The 21,775-nt window shown below is 42.9% G+C and overlaps 1 protein-coding gene across 3 annotated transcripts in view; it reads right to left on the bottom strand.

Moving 5' to 3' along the window:
- The window catches only part of CLHC1 (clathrin heavy chain linker domain containing 1), a 46,126-nt gene that overhangs the window by 9,608 nt on the left and 14,743 nt on the right, over positions 1–21,775 (bottom strand). The window contains exon 9 of one of the 3 annotated variants that reach the window (XR_003045636.1): positions 18,770–18,956. Coding sequence is in view for 2 of the 3 variants with exons in the window: in XM_025045120.1 (XP_024900888.1) it covers positions 20,689–20,885 (197 nt within the window). In the remaining variant the exon portion in view is untranslated. Of the gene's footprint in view, positions 1–18,740; positions 18,957–20,551; positions 20,886–21,775 lie in introns of those variants that run through there. The other 2 variants (XM_025045121.1, XM_025045120.1) reach the window with 2 other exon arrangements.

Genomic DNA, 21,775 nt, shown 5'->3' with positions numbered 1-21,775 from the left:
TGAAGCTCTCTGAACCTATTTCCATAAGTATAAGGGGCGACCAATAATACCTAGCTTTCATATCTGTTTTAAAATGTCAAGATAATATAATATCTAGCAGAGTGGCAGTAGGAGTTGCTCAATAAACAATAACTATTATTATTAGCTACTAATAAGTTATCATTTATTAGTAAGTAATAGTAATGTTCATTACTAGGCAGGAATGATTAAAAAGGAAGTAGAAAGAAAAGAGATAGATATTGGCACAATGAAATGGGCTTCACTTATAAAGAAAGATTTCTCAAACTACCACGTAGCTCCCCCACAGAAAATGTTCACCAGGCCAAAATCTTGCCTCCCTCAACGGTAGTAAGAATATGTAAACATTCTGTATTCCCTTATAGTAAGTTTCCCACAGGCTTGTGATCAGCAGCAGGCAAGTTTCATCCTGTTTTCATGGGTAGGAGAAACTGAGGTACAAAAGATCACCCATTCTCTGAGTGAGTCAGAGACACCACCCTAAAATAAACCCAGCGGCTTTACAGTCTCTACTCTTTCTGGACTCAAACCATTCTATCAAATGATTAATATAGGTAGAAATCTCAATTAAAAAAAAAAATACATATGAGTCCTACAATGGAGATCCCTATGTTTTTGGCAACCAGAAAGATGACCTGCAGAAGCCCAGAGCTGTCGCCAACAGCACAGGCTCTGACACGACCCTATGTCAACCTCTCCTCACTTGGTTGTGTATCAAAGGAGTGAGCAGGAGCACAAACAGACGGAACCCAACAGCACGCCTTCCTCTCTACAGCCTTCTGGACTCGACCAACAGCCCACGTTGACCTACAGGAAAGCATGTCCGCTCCAGGCATCTGCCCATCCCTCAGATCCTGGTCCTTGTACCCCACTGCCTAGTCTTTGGTACACAGCTTCCTACCCAGGAGGCTGATCCAGACTAGGTTTGCAGAGCCTGAGGTGAGAACAGGCAGAGTGTCTTGCTTGTTGTGTGAAAGGAATCTGCTTCATCAGAGGCGAGCTGGTTTCCACTAGTTTGCAGGACTCCATGCTGGGTTTTGTTTCCCACCTCATTAGTTTACTCTGCCAGCATTCTTGGTCTAATGGCTCCTGCATACACCTTGCCTTTTCTTCTGACACTTGGTAGCCTCACAAAGTCCTAGGGGGATGAAGCTGAAGCCTGTGGCCAAATGGCTACCAGAGACTCCTGGAGAATTCCCTTCTCTCCACGTCCTTCCTATTAGGTGGACAGTTCATGTTTCCACTGGAAGGATTAGAGCCTGGAAGTCCTTGTTCATTTAGTTGGATAGTGTCCTGATCTTGTCCACTTAGGAGGATAGTACAAGTCAGGCTTTAATAAACAGGCACTTGGTTTTGTGCCTAGCAGAGTGTCTTGAACATAATAGGGACAAAAATATCTTTTGGATGAATAAATGAATATTCATTTTATCAGCACTCCTATGCTCTTATTTCATGTCTTGCTACTTTTTCATTGTCCCTTAAGGAATGATATACAAGCTTTTATAAATGCAAATTCAAATTGAGTTTCTTTAGAGAAACCATTAGACTATAGCTATGCTTGGGACATGCTCAGAAGAGCAACTTCAAGGACCAGAATCATCTATCTCATTAGTACTTTTTCCCCACAGAGCTCCACCAACTGTTATTCTATTTCAGGGTCCACAGGCATTCCTCTCTACTCAGGGAGAGGAAACCAAAGCAATCGCTTGTGACAAGTTCAAAAAGCCGAAGAGTTCTAAGTCTCCCTGAACCTGTAAGACTAAGCTGCCCCAGTCAGCAAAACGACAGCAACGTAAATGTCAGGAGCATCAGCCCCTGGCCGCAGAGATTGCTATAAACACATTTGTGCTTGGCCCCAATTTCTCTCCTCTTTTGCTGGCTAATTCTACTGCAGCAATTCAGAAGCTCTGCAACGCATAACCGCTCCCTCTCCCTCCCTGCACATTCCTCATACCAATCCTCTTTGTAAATGTTTGCTTTAAATGTAATCTGCAGCTTTACTAAGATTATGTCCTGAGCACACATTTTTAGTCATCTGTATCTCTGCTGGAAGAGCTGACACTTTCCTGCACTCTCAATTCTTATTCCAGCTTTATTCCTTGGACTTCCTTCAGGTCTTGCTGTTCTGGTGGCGGCCTTTCAGAGTCAGAGCCTTACAGAATCCTTGGAGACAAAGATCACTGGTTACGTTTTCTTTGTAGCTTCCATGGGCCATGCACGTGGGAAGTGCTCAGTAAATATTTTTAGCAAACCCATCTATTCATTGCTCCCTGAACTCCTCAGGCACGCTTCCATCTCTGAGCCCTTGCTGAAGCCTTGCCGACTGACAAGAATGCACTCCCTGCTCCTTTCCATTTATACAAATATTGACTGTCCCTCAGGCCCAAATTGAGCTATCTGAGATCTTACAGAACACTGTTCTCTTGGCAATTAATGTGCTGTGGTTTTAACAATTAGTTTGTGTCTAGCTCCTGCCTCCTCAAGTAATCTGAAGTCCTATATGCTCCATCTGGGCTAAAGCAACCTGCCGGAACCAAAACCAGTAATCTGACCAAGGTGCGAATGAAGATCCAGTACCAAAGCTTTGCCTCAGGGGCGATGTCAGGGGATAACAAATGAAAGACACCCGCACGGGGGTGGCAGCTATGTGAATGACTTAGACTCAAAGGCAGGAGCAAAGCAGAACAGGTGCAGAAGTTGAGGTTAGAATGCAGTCAGTCTAGAATGACGCCCTTGGACAAGGCTCATTTGCCCTAACGCTGATACAGAAAGTCCAAGTCCTGGCCTTAGAGGCGGGATAGCTCCGGTCCTTAAGGTAGTGTTCCCACCACTCGCACTGACACTCTCACATAGGAACTCTCGAATCCCTTATTACAACACAACCATCCCTACCCAGAACCTAGCACAGTGTTATGCAAACAGCAGGTTTTCCATTGGAAAGGAGGAAAGAAAGAAAAAAGGAGGAAAGGGAGACAAGCAGATTGTTAGTCCACTCCCCTCTGCCAGTTTAGAAGGCCAAAACGAGCCCAGGTAAACTGCCATCCTCATGCTTTGGGAGTGCTTTAACCTCTCTGGTAGGTCTTGAGTTCCTCCAGCACCACGATTTTATCTGCTCTTTATTTATATCTGCCACTGAGGAATGGGCACTGGTTCCAGCCCCCAAGGAGGACACATAGGGTGTCACCGTACTGTTCACAGGGCCTCTGGATGAGACTCTGCTTCCAGCTAGGTGAGGGTGGCTGGGACCCCACCGTGGGTTCAGCCGTCCTAGTTTCCTATAGTTATCTCTTCCTCCGCTCCCACCCAAAAGACCCAAAGCCAACCATGCCAAGAGGAGAGAAGAGTCCCCTCCAGAAAGCATTCCCAAGGCCTCTGCCTGTAGGGGTGGGGGAAACTGTGCCCTCATGAGTCGTCACATAACCATCAGCAAAGGGGAAGGGCCAGCCTAACACCAGGTCCATGTTGATGGTCTCCTCTGAGTCTTGCCAAGTATGGATAAGCATGACTTGGTCTTGGAATTAGGTCTGTCTTACCTTCTCTCTTACTATTTTTCAAGGCAGAATCACACTCAGGGAAAAGAAAGTTACTATCACACTGTTCAATGGCCCCTCTACCTAATCATATGAATTGTTGGAAAGCTAAGTATACCAGGGGAAGCCTGAGCCGTAAAAACAAAACGAGATTAAAAAACAAAACCTACACTCCTCATAAACAAAAGAATGAGAAATTCTGCTCCATTGGGTGAAATTTGATTTCAGATCAACTGAGTGCAGGAGGAAAAAAAAAAAAAAAAACCCACATGACAGGGGAAATGAAGTAGCCAAGCAAAATCCAAACAGCAAAACAGAGGCAGTATGTGGTTATTTTTATAATCGATGTGGAAGAGAGGCAGGACCAGAGAGGCTGATCTAGTCACAGCTACAGAGAAGCAGCTCTGAGTGGACAGGTGGACCAAGGCTCGCCTTTCCTGTTCTAGGACATGCTGTTATCTCTGAGCGAACAAAAGCTTGTCTCTTATTAGCTGGAGTGGACTGACGGTGGTGACCTAGTGCTTGATGGACACAGAGGCCCCCCTTCCAATCTGCTCCCCAACCCCGCTGACCTGAACTACAACCCTATGGGTAGGCAGGACATAGACTGTTATATCCATTACATAGACGAAAAACCAAGTTCTAAAAAGATTTGTTCTAGGTCTTCTAATCAGAATAACATAACCAGAACTTGAATTTGGCTGTTCTTATGCCAAGCTTACAGCTCTCTGCACTGTCCCTCGGGTCTTGGGCCTCTGCAGGAAGGAAAGGAACTCAGCTGGGTAGTCAATGAGGTCTCAAGGGCTTCTTTCATCTCTTTTAAACAGGAAGTGAGAGCAAAGACTTCTGTCTAACCCCCAACCTGCCCTGTTTCTCCAGTTAACCCCGCAGGGCTCAACAGACTTTTGATGTCTGTAAACTGGCCCTCGAACCAAAGGCATTCGTTCAACCATACTTTTTTATGCCAAAGCCTCTTAGTAAAACAAGTCTATAAAGAGAGATTTCTACTAAGGAGGCCCCACCTAGCTCAGCCAAAGGGAGATAATGGGTGGGTGACACAGCTTCCTATTTTAGGAAATCTGTCAGTTCTCTATCAGCAGAGTCTGGGCCTCAGGCCAAAAAGTCCCTAGAGAAAGGAAGAGTGAGAAGTTAGGGCAGCTGTAGAGAACTCGTGTCCCCACCATGGAGGCTTGAGGGCTTCAGGGAGGGGGTGACTCAACCCCTCTGAGCTCATGCTAGAGCCAGGCCACTGTGGTCTGGCTTCCCTTCCCCCTCTCTGGGGCTGAGACGCTGCTTTCCACACCTGGCCCTGAGCACATGGGGGTGGGGAGGATGTCTGAGGGTATGCTGCCCCTCCTCCCAACAAAGCCTCTAGAGGAGAACAGGCCCAAATCCATCCTCTACTCCTATTTCTCCTAAGATGTGGCTCCTGCAGTTGCTGTGTGACTCTGGGCAATTTCTTCATCTTTAAAAAACAGCAACACCTATGTCATAGGATTCCGCGGTGATTAAATATGAGAATGTATGCAAAGCACCTAATACAGAGTGGGCACTCGACTAAAAGGCATTTGATGATTCCCTTCCTCCTGGCAGGAATTCTGAATTCTCCTGCAGCCTCAGCCCCTCATTGACCTTGTTCTGAGTCATCAATTACAACCTTCCCTAAATCTAAATATATTTCTCTCTACCCCAGCTGCAGATTCCTATCTGTAGCTCCTTCAGTCCCATTTCTGGCCTTCAATTCTGCCATATATTTTATTTCTCAAGCACTTACATAGCATTGACTACATACGCAACACTCTTCCAAGACTTTTACAAATCCAAGTTTCTCAAGAGTGCCAGCACAAATCGCACGGGGAGGGGAGGGTACAAGTTCCCTCATGAGGAGATTCACACAGCATTTTGGGACAGTGTGGTGGGAGGCAAGACAGACTCCAGGTGTGACTCCTTTAACTTAATCATCTTAGTTTCCATCTAATGCTCCTAATAGCATGCATGAGGTGCTAATTTTGCTAAGGAAAATTTGGCTACTAACCCTTATTTTTATTTCCAAATAGAGTATATGTCTTCTCGTGGAATGTTTTCAAAGTCTTACTCTGCAGATTTCTGATGCGAACGTGTTATCTTTAAGAACTTTCCTTGGCTGGGCCCCTCCCACCATTCATTCCAAGACTGTAGCAACCTCACCAGCTGAAGCCAAAGTGCCGTGCCTGCAAATTATGTGTTGACACTCTCTCTTCTCAGACTTTTTCAAACTCAATAGTAAGAAGGCTGTCGGTGACAAGCTGGGGGCCCCAGCACACTTGGTGGGGCAGCCAAAGGAGACAGAGCCAGCAGCTTCCAGAGAAGGAACCATTTCAAGTTAAAATCTCTGCACAGGCCCTGGGCCAGTTCAGCATAATGCAGTCTGATTGCAGGGAGCAATCTAAAAATCAATACTGAACCAATGCAGTGCCTATGAAAATAGCCAACCAGTAGATCACTCCTCCAAGAATCTGGCAGCCGCCACCCGCTGCAGCACAAATAAGTGAACTTTCTAAACCAAAATAGTATCCTGGGTCTGAGAAACAATGAAAGACAAATCACCAGCGCTCAGAGGTGGAGATTTTATAAAGTCCTGAAGCACCTCTGCAAAGAGAAGCTAAAATAAGATAAAATCCCTGAGGGGCTGTCAACCATCATCATTATGGCCTCTCTTAACTAATGATAGTGACAAGGAGAAGACTGTTATGTTCTCATCACCTTCACCACTGGACAGGGCTCCTACTCAGCCTCTGGGCCTGCCTGCAGGTCGATGAGGCAAATAAGGAGGCTAGACTTGCTTAAAGATGTTTGTTTGGGGGGTAATAAGAAATAGAAGGTGAGAGATGCGGAAGCACAAATTCCTGGCAGACGCTGCCTACTACCAACTATTTAAGACTCTGCTGATTCCACTGGTAACTGGAGGTGGTGGGGTGGCTAAATGCAAGGGCTTCTGTCTGCTGTCCTACCAGCACTCTCTTCCCTGGGATCTTTGCATCAGGGCTGCAGACCGGTACCAGTCCATGGCCTGTCAGGAACCGGTCCGCACAGCAGGAGGTGAGCGGCTAGGGAGTAATTGGTGCAGCTTCACTGTATTTGCAGCCGCTCCCCAGCACTAGCATCACCGCCTCAGCTCCATCTCAGATCGTCAGGCATTAGATTCTCATAGGAGCCCCGGTCCCTGGTGCCAAAAAGGTTGGGGACCGCTGCCTTAGGGGACTATTTTAGAAGTACCAAGGAACACCAAATTCCCAAGCCCTTGTCCCACATCTTTTCCTATTTCAGCAAGGACACCATTTTGTGCTTATTTAGTTTTGCAGAGTTTTCTTCTGACCAGGGCTGGTGCCCACCAATATGTCCCACTAGAAAATGAATGCTGTAGGAGAGCTGACTCATTAACTAAAGGAAGGAAAAAAGAAAATATTACACACTGAAGCGATGGATCCAGGACTTGGGGGCAGCGTGTGGTTTATCTAGGACCAGCTCAGCAGGGCTGGCCTTCAGGACAGGCCAGGGATCCTGACTGTCCTCTCCCCCAACGTGAGAGCCCCACTGCTCCTGTGCTTCTTGCTCTGAGGCTAACGTTCTAAGAGGACGTCCCAGTATTTGACAACTCACAGCAGGCATTTGTGCCTTTCTCCATGCTGGGACCTGCCCTCCCCAGCCATGGGGAAGCAGAGGTTCCACTGGATGTGAGTTGTTCTCTCTGCTGCATGCAGCCCTGCTGATAGCACTCTACCTGAGCTGCAGCCCTCACACCTGCCTCTCTTCCCCCTTTTTCCAGCTCACAGAATGGGAGTTTCTTTTCTGCTGAGCCCACAGCTGATGAAATTAAGGTGCAACCTGATATGAACTTGCAGGTGAGGGTGCCACGGCGCCCTGCAGGGTCACGCAGCTCCCTACCCAGACACAGTCTGCAACTTCTTAGGCAAAAAGGCAGAACGTCAGTAAGCCCAGAGGTAATGAGTAGGGGCAAATCTCATTCCAGCCAGTTATTCCTCGTCAATTCCAACAAGCATCTGACTGCCTTTTATGCTCCCCATCAACCCTAGAGAACAAAGGTTAAAATAAAACCTCTAAAGGGCGGGACTGGTGAATGGAGAATATACAAAGAACCCCGTTAACCCATAAAGCAGAAAATAAGCCCCTGGTACATGGCAGGTGCTCAATAAATATCTGCTAACTTAATGAATGAACGAATAAAAGCAGCTCAAGTATGCAGTAGGCCTCTTGAGGCACATTTTCTAAAAAAACACGATTGTTATTAATAATTGGAACATTTGGTATATCATTTTCTGCCTTCCAAAATACTTTCATGTGTTACTGAATTTGACCCTTGCAACAAGGAAGGGTACTAGAGCTGGGCTGGGAAATCATTTCCATTTTGTAGAAGAGAAAACTGAAGTACAGAGAGGTGATCTAGCCGATTGACTCAGCACATCAGTGGAAGTCATGTGAGAGGAACCCCTCTCCCACATCCTCTGATGGCTCAGTCACAGGCCCTCCTCTTCCCCCTTCCCTGGGAACTGGACATCTGAGAGGGAGCAGTGGACTCAGGCATGCACTGAAGCCCTGTCCATGCCTCTGCTCACTGGTTCCCCGAATGATAAAATATTTATTTGGCGATAAGACCTTGCCCTACAGATCAAATAGCTGCCCTTGCCTAGATTAGCTTACAACATGGTAGACCCAATGTCAGTGTCTGCTGCCTGCTGCCCTGAGCGGCTGGAAGGTCACTCACGGCAACTTGCACATAAGCCAGGGAGCACAGCTCCCACCACACCCCTCAGATAGGGAAGCTGAACAACCAGGTGGAGAGTCATACCTCCTAGGAGCTAGAGACACAGAGCATAGGCCAAGTGCACCCCCATCCTGAGCCACACCCACTCCTCAGGACTGTCTGGCTGCTGGCCTTTCTGCTTCCCTTCCTCCCTCAATGATAGCACAGGGAACCAGCCTGCTTAGCATAATCACTGCCCACAGCATCCCACAGGATTCTCTCCCTTGAGACTGCCTGTTGACCAGAAGACACCTTTCTACTAGTGATAAAAAGCACACACATGGGGAAACTACAAAGGCTGAAGAAAGCAGATTACATGCCACAGTTATTGTTCCAGTGACTTCCCTTATAGCTGATGTTAAGAACGCCCTTGGCCTCAAGCTCGTGGCAGTGGGTTTCAGCACACTTCCCATCTTCTCGGCTTACCAGCCTGACCGTGCCATCAGGCGTGAGTGTGCGCTATGGCCATCACCTCTGGTATTGTGAAGAGCCCCTGGCTCAGCCTGCTTTAGAGTAATTTCAAGGATTAAATGAGGTAACACATAAGAAGCTATATTTAAAAATATATGTGGTATATGATAATCAGGTTAGTTGTTAGGGTGCTTATTATTCTCCATTTGACTCACCTCCTTGTGTTCTCAGGTCCAGAGACTAACCCTCTGAGGAAGGCACCAATCAGGGCACCTTTGCTGCTGGCTTCCGGTTTGGCCAACGGGAGGCACCAAGCAAGAAAAACGGGCAGGGGATTTTTTTTCCCCACTTCCTCTTGCTTTGGTGCCCTGTCTCTGGAAGCTGTCCCTCTGGGGCCCACTGGTTCAGGCACAGAGATGTCTTTCTTCTCTTTGCCCTTTAGCCCTAGGGAGGTAATGGCTCCCCACTGACACAAGAAGCCTCTGGGCACCTCAACATTCCACATTTGTTCCCTTAATCCTGCCTGCATCTCTTTGTGTTACTTAAGTCTTTTTATTTGAACCACCTGGGATACATTCTGTCTTCTTGTCAGGCTCCTAACTGATAAGCAGAAACACACACATCTGTATCTAATCAGCTGAAAGGCCCCGCCTTGTGCTCATCCATCACTGGAAGCTGAGAAACTTCCAGCGCTGGTCAACCTTTCTTCAATGCAGAACTTCCAAATGCCAAGCAAGGCGAGCTTGACCTTCCCTCCTCCCTTCATCTTCCTAGAGGCAGTGGCCTAGCTGCACATTCTTACAAAGCAGCTCAGTGTGGGCTGCCAGCAATCTGACATCAGGGTGGAAGAATACAGAGGCCTCAGAGGTTCTGCATTTTCTGGAATCTAATGATTCTGCTGATCCTTTGGTGTTTGGCAATAGCTATTTCAATTTCAAGATGCTTAAATCACTTCTTTGTTCTTTCTGCTGTGTAACTAGGGCACACTAAGTGTCTGGAGAAATGGCTGTCAGAGGTAGATGGGGGCATTATTTTTGGTTTGTTTGCTTTTTGTTTTTTTGTGTTTTTGTGTGTGTGTGTGTGTTTTGTTTGTTTGTTTGGTGGGGGGAGGTTGTTTGGGTTTTGTTTTATTTTTCTTCTGGAGGAGTCACACCATTCACTTGGAAGGTCAAGTTTGTTTGAGATTTTCTCCCACAGTAGGTCCAGTGACCCCTTCTTCAAATGGTGTTCTTTCTATCCCCCAGACTCTAACTTCACTTCCTCCTTTGCTTCAGAATGGGTATGTAGTTTGGGAATTCAAAGCCTCTCCTCTTTTGTATTTACCTCCCTCCAACTGCCAGGTAGCTGCAAGCTTCACTGCCAAGTGCCGCTCATTGCACATTTATTCACTGAAGGCCTGTCATGTGCTAAGTAGGATGCTGGTCACAGGGAAACAGGGGTGACCAAACACTGCCCCTGCCCTCCAGGACCTCACAGGGAAGCAAGAAGAGAAGACAAGAAAAAGCTCAGAGAATTAACAGGAGTACCTGGGGGATGGGGGTCCCACTGGGTCCTGCTTCCACAAGCATTCTAGGGCAAGGATCTGGTTCACAGCTAGCCTATTTTCCACACCTCAGAAGAAATGTGCTTCATAAATAAGTAACCACACCTGAGTTACTATACAAATAAGCTCAGCTCTGCGCTCTGAACAGCTGGGTTCAATTTTCCACGAGCCTCTACTTTCCTGCTTCCACTCTTTGTGCTATATTTACTCTATGCAACTTATTTATCACAGCCTGTCATTACCTGATAAGACAACCAGCCTGGGAAAGAAAGGACAGTTTGAAGGGTCTTTACCAGGTCTCCCTGAGCCTGAGTTCCTTTCAAGGGCCAACATTTACCCTGGCCCAGTCTCATGTAAAAAACAAACAAAAGACAGCTGCTACAGAAAATACCAACAGTGATCGCTAAATCCATTTAGATTAAGAAATGGGGAGGGAGGCCAGCAGAATGAAACCAGCAGGAAACCTCTCTTGCTGCAGTGAACTTCTCTGAGCATTTCAAATACAGCTCAACACAAGTTCTGATTCACCTTCACCTTCACCTACAGCACAGGAGAGCCTCCCCAACAGAGGCTAAGTGCAGCTGCAAGATGGGCTGCTAAGAACTTTCTGATTTAAATTCACACTGGTTTCCACAATGTCCTGGGGTTTCTAAACCTTCAGTCCCTTTCCAAACATTTCAGCTAATCCTACATCTTGCGTTTATTTGGGAAAGGGGGCTCCAGTATTCTAAGTGAGTGAGATGAGACAGCAAGCAAAGACTAAATAGGGAATCTGGCATCACTTTTTGTTCCCATTTCCTTTTGTATAAATCCTTCAAATCAAAGTCATTGAATGTTGGAGTTAGAAGAGATACTGGGGATCACAAAGTCCAATGACCTCTCCTCACTTTAGAGAGCTAATCGAGAAAACAGACCTTGATCAAAGTCTCACAAGTAGTGGCTGAGCTAACCCAGGCTCCAGTCCAGCATTCTGTCGGCTGCACTACTGCCCTGAGAATTCATGCTCAAGGTATTGGCAGAGACAGAGGGGGAGTATGTGGCCACCAAGGGAATAATGGAAAAACTCCAGAGAGGAAGAAATCGGCTGACATTTAGTTTGCCATCTAGGCTGGCTGTCATGCAGCTCAAATTGGAAGCAGGTGAATTTGCCTGATGAGAGCTGAGGGAGGGAAGTGAGGAAGAGGGAGAAGGAGGAAAGAAGAAAAGAATACATTTCAGAACAAACAGAATCTCTGACTCTGCATTTACTCCATGTACCAGGATGCCAAGGGCCGAATGGGAATGAGGGTACAGGAAATATGTTCCTGAAAGAGGAAAAATGCTTCTGGTATAAATGAGTAAAGGGTAAAGGCACGTCTCAGATGTGAGTAGAAGACAGGGAAAGCTGCTTGTGGTGGACAGCGATGCACCCCATCCCATATCCCCTTTCCTGAAAGAAGGGTGTATTGCCTCACATGGTGGGAATGCTGCTGGAAAACCCTCAGCTGTCAGCCTCTTTGGGGGAGCACCTGGGCTAAAGGAAGATGCCTTGCCCAAGGTCATGCCTTCTTTAGGGGGCAGCCCCCACCAAGTGACTCATCCACAGGATGAGTCCTCTGCCCCTGCTGGGGACCCTTCAGAGAGTCCATCCCAGCTTCAGATGTGGTCAACTGAATTCTTCTTTGGAATTGCTTCAGAGTTTAACTTCTCTTGCCCAATCCTGCTCTCTTCCCCTCCCCTCCACCATGCTGACACCAAGAGCTCTCCCTGCACACAAATCTCCATCAGAGAGTCATTTGAAGGAACACAAATGTCAACACTGCTTATCTGAGTAAATACACAGAGTCCCTCTGAAAGATGGAGAAAATCTTCATTTGTTGAATCTGGTCAAGTAACTCACATTTGTGAAAGAAGCAAGAAGTTAAACTCTGTCTAGGTGACAGGTTGTCACCTTACTGCCAACCACAACTTGTGTGCTGAACCATCCAAGTACCAGAGTAGTGAGGCTGAAAAAGCTATTGCTTCCTTTGCAGGACCACGCGCTACCTGAGCCAGCCTGCCAGAAACAAGTTCAGGCAATTCTTAAAGACCTTTAAACAAGATTCTAAAACTACCTTTGGTACTGGCACTCCTTGTAAAGTTGACAAACCTTAACTATCAGAATGTTCCTCTGCAATGAATATAAATTGCGCACACCCTGTATTAATTTCTTTTCGTTATCTTAGGCAAAGTTAAAAAATATTTATAAGCGTCTGTATTTAGGAACTCTTTATGATGCATCTTCAAAGTTTTCTTCAAGGTGAATAACTGACTAGTTTTTCTGCAAAAAGGCGTGCTTTCCATCTCATCGCCATCTCCGTGGCTTTCAGAAAGGCCACAAAAGAACCTCTTTCAAACGTTGGTTTGAGTGTTGGTCAACCTAGGCGAATTTCTTACATCTTAGAGCCAACTTTATCATCCTGTGTGGCAAATGGCACGCCAGTACAATAACAAATCGCCTCTATGAGACAGCAAGGGCACTGGCCTTGGTTTCCACTCTTCAAAGCATGTATTATCACAGCCTGGAAACCCTAACAGGACTTCTAATTGAAGAGGTAGAAAGGGATCGAGAGGTGAGAAGAAGAAACATTAAACGAGAGGCTGCATGGTTCCTAGGGACAGAGAAGGCCGCTGTGCGCCCAGAGAACAGCTGAGAGAGGGTGACTCTGCAGAACTTGGCCAGAGGCAGGCAGCTCATGTTTGGGGGTTATGTGCTTCTGCCTAAGAGACAAATCTGAGCACATTAGTTACTTCTTCCTTACCAAGAATCTTGAAATATTCAGATTTCTCAGCTTTGAACTAAAAGTAAGGTAAGCCCTATTTTGTTTCCTGGAACTTACCTCAGGATGCTTTCTGGATCTGCATGGTAAACAAAGATTTATGTAGGAGAAAGAAATAAAGGAGGTACGTTCACTTATTTTGCTATCTTTGATCTTTTTTGCGGAAGAGCCACTCAGTAATTATTATGTTTGCTTGTGGATTGGTAGAGTTTTTATACTCATTAGGAAAACCTACCCCAGTGGTTTTCAACCCTTTGGCAAGGCCTGGAGACCTTTCTGCTAGTCATTACTGGTTGGGGAGGGAACAGGGACTGCTACTGGCATCTAGTGGATAGAGGCCAGAATGCCACTAAACACCCTGAACATCCTACAGTGCAGAGGGAGGGCCTCACACAACAAAGAATCGAAATGTCGATAACGCTGAGATTGAGAAACCCTGACTTACAAATAATTCCACGTCCTCCTAAATGTATTCACCTCTGCAGAAGATTCAGGCATTGTTTTTTCTCCTCTTGACACTTAACAGGCCTGGAGAAATTACAAGCTGCTTGAATGGCAAAACTCATTGTCTTGTTTTTGATGGAAACAGAGGAACAAAGACAAGTGAAACCCCAACTGTGAGGTGAAAGCAAGCCTGACCTTAGCTCATGAGCCCTCTTCAAAAGCGATGTGTTTGTGGAGATCTGCGAGCAGGCAAGCTGAGTCATAAAATGTCAAGAAATTCTCAGAATTACTTCCTCGATCTGGATCTTGTTTAGAGGTATGGAGAGATGTTTCTTGCATTCAACTTTGTAATAATCTCATTTCCCCATTTTATATCAAGGATCGAATACTGTGTAAGCAGAATAACCAGGTACCCTCTTCAACTGGTTTTGAAATCATCTCAATGATTTTGAGAAAACAGACTCTGCACAATCAGACAGTAAATTCACCAGCCTGGGATATTTTGGGGTATACATTTCTTACTTTTCGGAAAAACAGACTGGGCAGGCCTACATTTTTCAAAGTGAAATCATGGCATAAGCAGCAACTTTGTGGCCAGCCTGTGCTGTACAAACCTGGAATAGCACAAACAGAAAAGCCAGCCAAGCCACAAGGGCCTGCTCAAGCATACGACAGTGTGGGACCGCTGCATAATGGGCAGGAGCCTATTACAATATGGCCTTTGAAATGTCTTGAAAAGAAACCCTATGTCTAGAAAACAAAGCCCTCATCCCCAGGCCCCAACTCACCCCTCCCTCATCCCTGCTTCAACTGAAAAGCTCAAAAAGAGAAAACGTGCTAGAATTTTAAAACATTTTAATGTAGAGTAACTTTATTTCTTTAAAGGGCTGTCTTCCTAAGAATACGAATCCCCAAGCATGGTCCCCAAGGAGGATTCTGAGAAGATGCAACTGGAAGCACCAGGACTCTGTCTTCCCACCTAGAAAACAACTGAACTGGCAGAATCTGTCTGACGTAACTATTTTGGAATTCTGGAGCCTACCAAAGGCTTGCAACTTCCAGGGGAAAGGTTGGACAGTAAATTGCGATTAATTTCAGTCAATTTTAGCTCTTCGTATAGTGACAGCCACCCGTCCCATGCTCCCAGCCCCATAGCAGACAGCCATGCACCTATTCCTGGAGCAGCCTGCACATAGCTTGCAGGAGCCAGGGTGGGCAAAAAGGACCCTGCTTTCCAAATATAGGGGATCTGTGCTGTGATCACTGACTGCTGCTCTTGATCTCAGAGATGACAACCAAGAGGCAGTTGGCCACTGCTGACGCACATCTCTCCATTTTTACAAGCCTTTCCCCCTTTCAGCTGTAGTGACTTCCAGGGCATTTAAAGGGCCAGTACTCTTTTCCCCCTCCTTTCATTTTTCTCTTTTTCCTTTTTTTGGGAGCCAGATATGAAAGAGTAAGACATTCAAAAAGACAACCCCACATACAAGGGAAATTAGAAAGTCATCGTACACACCCAGGGAAAGGTGCAGGCTCAGAAAAAAAGCCAAGAAGACCTTGTTTACACCTCAGCCAGCACAGAGACAGCCTACAATAATAAAAAACAAAACAAACAAAAAACAGCAAGTAAAGGTGGGAATCTGATTTCCAGAGTTACCTCATTATTAGATTCAAATGTCCAGTTTAAAAAAAAAAATCACAAGACATATAAAGAAATAGGAAAGTATAGCCCGTTCTAAGGAAAAAAAAAAACAACAACAACAACAACAGAAACTGTCCCTGAAAAAGAACTGATTGCAGATCTATGAGACAAACACTTTCAGTCTCAGATGGTATTTCAGCCAAAGACCAAGAAAAGGAAGGAAAGGGCACTATGTCGTGCCCACCACAACCAGCCAGGCATGAAGTCAAATACTTATGTCCATTTAAATGAGGAACTTAGTCAAAATTATAAAGACAGAAAGTAGCATGGTGGTTGCCAGGGACTGGGGAGAGGGGAGAAAGGGGAGTTATTTTTTGACGGGTATAGAGTCTAATTTTACAAAATAAAAAGTTATGGTGATGGATGCTGGTAATAAGAGCACATTATGAATGTATTTAATATCACTAAACCGTACACTTAAAAATAACTAAGATGTTATATTTTATGTCTGTTTTACCACAATTTTAAAAACTATGAAAAAAGAATGGTCTTCAAATTATCCAAGCTTGCCAATAGTGCTGTATTTATGACTAGCAAGAATAGGAGCAGCCTCACTTCTTACCCATAAAAACAATTCAGTTCGCTGAAGCAGAGGTGAAGGTCTTGCTGGTATCTCTACCGCCATCTGCTGGGTCAAATCAAACCATATTCTAGTGAACCCTAACAAAGAGAGGTCTTTATGCTGTATTTGCTTCCATTTTAACTCTAACCACTGGGGTCTCTCTGCCAATCATTTTCCCACCTTCATTATTGATCCTAGTATCAGCACAAACCTGTTTCTGAATGTCGTGTTCAGGGACTTGTCAATGTAAGTGCTCATCCCAGAGAAGCTGGAAAAAGAGCATGCAGACTTTATACTCAAGACTGCTTGCTCTTTGGGTTGGTCAAGGCCTGCATCTCAAAACCCATGATAGTCAGCCCATAAATTTCTAGATATTTAAGCAGCTTGGCAGAGATCTTTGATACGGCATTGGTGGTGGCTGCTTTTAAAATGTTCATCCTCACATTGATTCTGTACTTTGAAATTGTGTGAGCACGTGTGTGGTGAGAAAAAGAGTTCTAAGAGGGAACGAATGAATGTACACAGATTGAGATGTCTAATAACAAATTTGTTATTAGACATCTCAATCTGTGTACATTCAAAGAGTTCGAGAGTGACACACACTCATGTTAAATTAAGCATGTATCCAACTAAAGCTGGCCATATTTATAACAGTATTGTATGATCTGACCCAAGAAAACGAGATTAAAGAATATAACAGAAGCCTCCTCAGTGGCCTTAACTGTCAACACACATGGAGCTTGCACTCAGTGGAGGACTGAAAACACTTAGTAGTGATTCTTCTTGCAGGCAGTTTGATAATGCAACATGAAAATGGCAGCCCCCCAGAGCCACAGCGGAACTTCCACTAAAGAGCTGACTGAATAGAAACACGGATCCATTTAGGAAAATCTTCAAAATGTATATAAGTAGTCCCTTTTTAAAAAGTGTAATACGGCTTCTTTACCATCCTTATGGCAATACGGTTGGGGAAGGATACTGATAAGTTCATTCTTTAGTGTGAGAAATAAAGATCTCAAAGTTACTTACAGAGCATATATCTTCTCTTTCTACGCACAAATTAAATCTCTGCTACTTTCCAAATTCCTCTGCATGAAAAATCAAATGGCCTCTATTCTGAACTGGCAATACACATAATAGCTCTATCTTTCAAGCTAAAGAATCCTGCTTTCTCTTACTAGGGCATCAGTAAACTGGGTATTCTGAATGAGAAAATACAGTAGCCTTTGATTTTGGTAATATAATGGCAACTGCTATGAGTTGAGTCGTGTCCTCCCAAAATGCACATGTTGCAGCCCTAACCCCTAGAACCTCAAAATGTGACCTTCTTTGGAGATAGGGTCTTTACAGAGGTATTCAAGTTAAAATTCGGTCATTAGGGTGGGCCCTAATCCAGTATGATTAGTGCTTCTGAGAGGTAATTTCGACAAACACATATATAGAGGGAAGGTGACATAAGAAACATAGAGAAGATAGAGAGACTGAGGCCTGGAACAGATCTTCCCTTACAGTCCTCCGAAGTAACCAGCCCTGCCAACACCTCCATCTCAAACTTCTAGCCTCGAGAACTGTGAGACAATAAATTTCTGTTGGTTAAGCCACTCAGTTTCTGGTACTTCGTTTCAGCAGCCCAAGAAAACTCATACAGTAACTCTCCCCCATTTCCCATACTCTCAAAAGGTACTGTCCTTGCCCTCCAATAAAAAGTATTATCCCTAGATGGGAAGCACGGAATAGGGAATGCAGTTAGCAGTAATATATGGCTAGGTGGAAAACCAGAGGAGAGAAGGAGCGATTAGGGAAATCGTCTTATAAATTATGTAAATGTCTAACCAATGTATTGTATACTTGAAACTAACTTAAAAAATAAAAAATAAATAAAAAATAAAGTATTGTCCCCGACTACAATCATAACGGCAAGAAAGGACAGACTTTATTATTGCAAATGGGAAAACTGGCATCATTAAAGAAGTCATGAAAGGTTTCCTTGAGGAAGTTGTAACTAAGTTAAAATCTAAAGTAAAAGAAATTATAGGTAAAAAGAAAGGGATGAGCCTTCCAGGTAGAAGAAGCCCTTTATAAGAGAAACAGACAGAAGGCAAGTGTCTAGCTCAAAGAAAGTGAGGAGTATGGTAGGAGACAAGTCTGAAGAGGCAGCTGGAATTCTGATTACTCAGAGTTTTTTAGGCCATCATAGGATTTGGGGCTTTATCTCAAAAAACAATGAGATCAGATAACTAAACATTTAGTGCATCATAATATGATGGAATGTGAAGAACTCAGCATCACCTATGAAGTATCCTAGGCAACATGGTTGAACTTAAATTTAATCAAGTCTTTAGAGCTAAATTCCATTTATAGAAATTATGGGAAATAGAAGAACAAGTTAAATAAGATCGTAAGGAAGAAATCAGACAAATTCAGGTTATGGAACATTCCCAGTAATGACAAAACTAATCCAGTCAATAGGGGAAAAAAAGAGGGGTGGGGGAAGGGTACGCTCTCGATCTAGAGACACAAGCACCAAATGGAACACATGAACCTTGTTTAGATCCTAATTAGAACAACTCAACTATAAAAAGGCATTTTTAAGCAATCGGTGAAATTTGAATACGGACAGGATATTAGATTGGACTAAACAATTATTGTTAGTTATTTAAAAAAATACGCTGTGTCTTCACACTGAAGTTGTAATCTTAATAGTAGAGACCATACACAAAACAAGAATTCAGTATGTATTGTTAATGCTGATGTAGAATCTTGGTTTTAAAATCTAGGCAGAAGGCCAAAAAGCACTGGGAAATCATATGTGTTTTTGCAGAATTACTGAATTTTTTAATTGTAAATGACAAGAGGACTTATCTCATCAAAACATATGCATGAAGAAGAGGGCACAAAGCTGGATGGTGGAAGAGCTGGTCTACCACGTGGGCTCCTGTGCCATGAAACTCATGTTTTACCTCTTTCAGCGCAGCTTATAGGGAGGTTCTCACCACTCCCAAGCCCTAGGTAGCTCACATCTCGACTTTCTCCTTCCTCCACTTGACTTTACATGCTTGCTCTTCCTCCCAACTCCACCACCAGGCATTTTAATTTATAGTCACTTGACAAGTTTCACTTTCCTTGGGAAAACTGCCAAAGGTAATGCTAACAGAGAAGGAATAATAATGAGTGGAAGAAAAACATTTTAAAGCCAAAGCAAAATTAACAGTAACAATAACAACAGCTGCTATTTCAAGCTTTTTCCGGATTTATGTGTCTACTTTTTCCTCCTGGCTTTCATGGACACATTTTTTTTCCCTAAATTATGTCAACAGACATATAATAGCTTTGTATCAATCCTACAAGTTTTAAAGAAAAAAAAGGTTTTAAGTCACTGTTATACATAAAGAATCAATGCTGCAGAAATATCCTCTTTCCCCTCCTTGATCTTTTCTCAAAAATCACAGCTAATGTGAAGAGCAGACATCAAAATATTATTACGTATTATACATCTTATTATTACTTATTATATCGCTTTTTAAATCATACACATGTATTACTTTTAAAAATACTACATTTTAGAAAATTGAATTATAATTATCCACTACTGTGTTTAGCAATATATGGAAAAATTAAGAATTTGGCCAGTACTCTTCTGGATTTTTAAGGTAAGCCAAGTACGCTTAATATTAGCGTAGACAGATAGCTTAATATAGGCAATAAGGTATGTACGTCACTATATCAAATATAAATGTATAGCTACGTGGGATTTAGTGAGTATAAATCAAGTAGAGTAATATGTGTTTTGGGGACTTATTATATAAAAATAACAGTTATCTTTTACTAAGTTCCTCCGTTATGTTATATATGTACATTACACATACATATCACTACTCCTCACAACAAACCTTTAGGGGAGGTATTACTGCCCATATAATACAAAGAGTAAAATGTAGGACCAGAACTTGAATATAAGGCTCTCTGATTCCAAATAAAAAATATACATTCAATTTAAATTTAGCAGAGGAAAATGTATGCTGTTTACTCTTATTCTAACGGCAACTCATTTTACCATGTTTCATTGTCAAAGCTGACATTTAGTTGGTGTGGCATCAGGGCTGAAAGCTGTTCTGATTAGTTGGGCATCTGTTCTGTTTGATCAGTGCCCATGCCATACTGATCATTAAATATTTTGAATATCACACTTGTCTATGACACAGAACTCTTACATTTTTAATTAAATACTTATTCAGATACTTGAAATTATCCACTTATGACATATTTTTTGTGCCTACAGGCATCCCTGGTCTACTTCCATGCAAAATTTAGCTGGTCTTCTCTCTAGGTAAGAACATGCTAAGATTCCCAACTTTTATAATAGAAGCCCAATGTTTGCTATTAACTATGGGGCACATCTTTAAATCAGCAGTAGAAATTACCATACTCTTATGTTTTCACCAGTGAGTCCAACCTTAAAATGATCTCCTGCCTTTTTTGTTAAAAGTCAGGTTTGTAGCATGATATTTGGGGAATCAGTCTAACAGATAGGACACTATTCACACTTTCCTCAGTTCTTGCTATCAAATGGATCACAAGCTAATCTTGCTATCTAGACATTAGCTTACGCCCTTAGATAAAATGCCTAAACTGAGTTTTATACAAAGTTATATTCTTGGATTTTATCAAGATTCAGTACAAGAAATGACCATATGGGGGAAAAAAAGACATTGGTATAAATGTTTCAAAAACAAATCTAAATGTCATCATAACAAAAGAAGCATGATTTATTTCTGAGAGCGTCACACTCTAAATTTATTTACTAGTTATTCCAAATCAGTTTGCCCAAGCAGCATACATAAAATGCTGTACAAGCTCCCTCAACTGGTTAAAATGAGAACTACCAAAAAACATGTTGCATTAAGTTGACTGTATCGTCTTCTTCGGAAATTTCTGTAACTCCTGCCTGAGATCGAAGAATGGACATAATATCATTAGATAATCGGACAAAGCCATTCTGTAAACATATATTTGCCACTTCTTGCCACTTTTCTAGGGAGCAAAATGGATCATTTATCATAAGATGTTCAATTGCATCTAAGGAAAAAAAAATACAATGTTATAGTATGGCACTTATTCTTACTTGATAATTCACACTTAGCAATTCTTCACAAATAGAAAGGGATATCATTTCAACTTAGTTACTGTTAAAGCTGATTCCCATACCTGAGTCCTACATGTTTAAGGTGGAGTGTTTAGTCGAGCTCATGGTAATTGTAATTCCTCCTTCTCCTCCTCCTCCTTTTCATTAAACTTTTCTGACCTCAATTCAACCCTCTACCATTTCTCACATTCTCCACCCCTCCACTCATCTCCTCCTTGACAAGGTTAGCAGATGTTGAGGGCTACAAGGAAGGGAGCTCAGAAAGTGAAGAATGTGAGTTCGGCCTTGTTCACAGAGTCTGTATAGTACCACTAGAAACTATCAAAAAACTGAGAGCTTATAGATCTATTTTCACGACTCTTAAAACACTTTTATAAACTCCTTGGTAGTGCTGACCCAAAGGTTTAAAAAACTCTTTGGCAAATCCTCCATCTTGTCTCTAGAAAGAGACCTCTTAAATAATTCTATAACAAATATTTTTCTAAAGAAAATAAAAGAAAGATTTTGTTTATTAAAGAAAACTAATGATGTTATTTACTTTTGAAAATCAATTATAGTGACCCTCTTTGGGAGATACCTATTTATGGAAGTAATATCTTATCTATTATTTGCATTACTTACAATACTTAATGAAAGAGAATGTCATTTTAAAATATTATTTTATTTCTAGTATTACCATTATTTTTCTATCAAATAAAATATTTTAGTACATATCTACTAATGATAATTTCAAAATTATCTTCCCAAATATGTTTTCTTTAATTTATTATTTTTTCTTTGATCCCATATAATAATTTAAAATCAAGTTGTCTGTTCGAGTTCC

This window comes from Pteropus alecto, unplaced genomic scaffold, assembly GCF_000325575.1.
Source record: "Pteropus alecto unplaced genomic scaffold, ASM32557v1 scaffold131, whole genome shotgun sequence".
Classification (NCBI taxonomy): Eukaryota; Metazoa; Chordata; class Mammalia; order Chiroptera; family Pteropodidae; genus Pteropus; species Pteropus alecto.
Note: the sequence above shows the minus strand (reverse complement) of the source record. Positions and strands in the feature narration are given on the sequence as shown.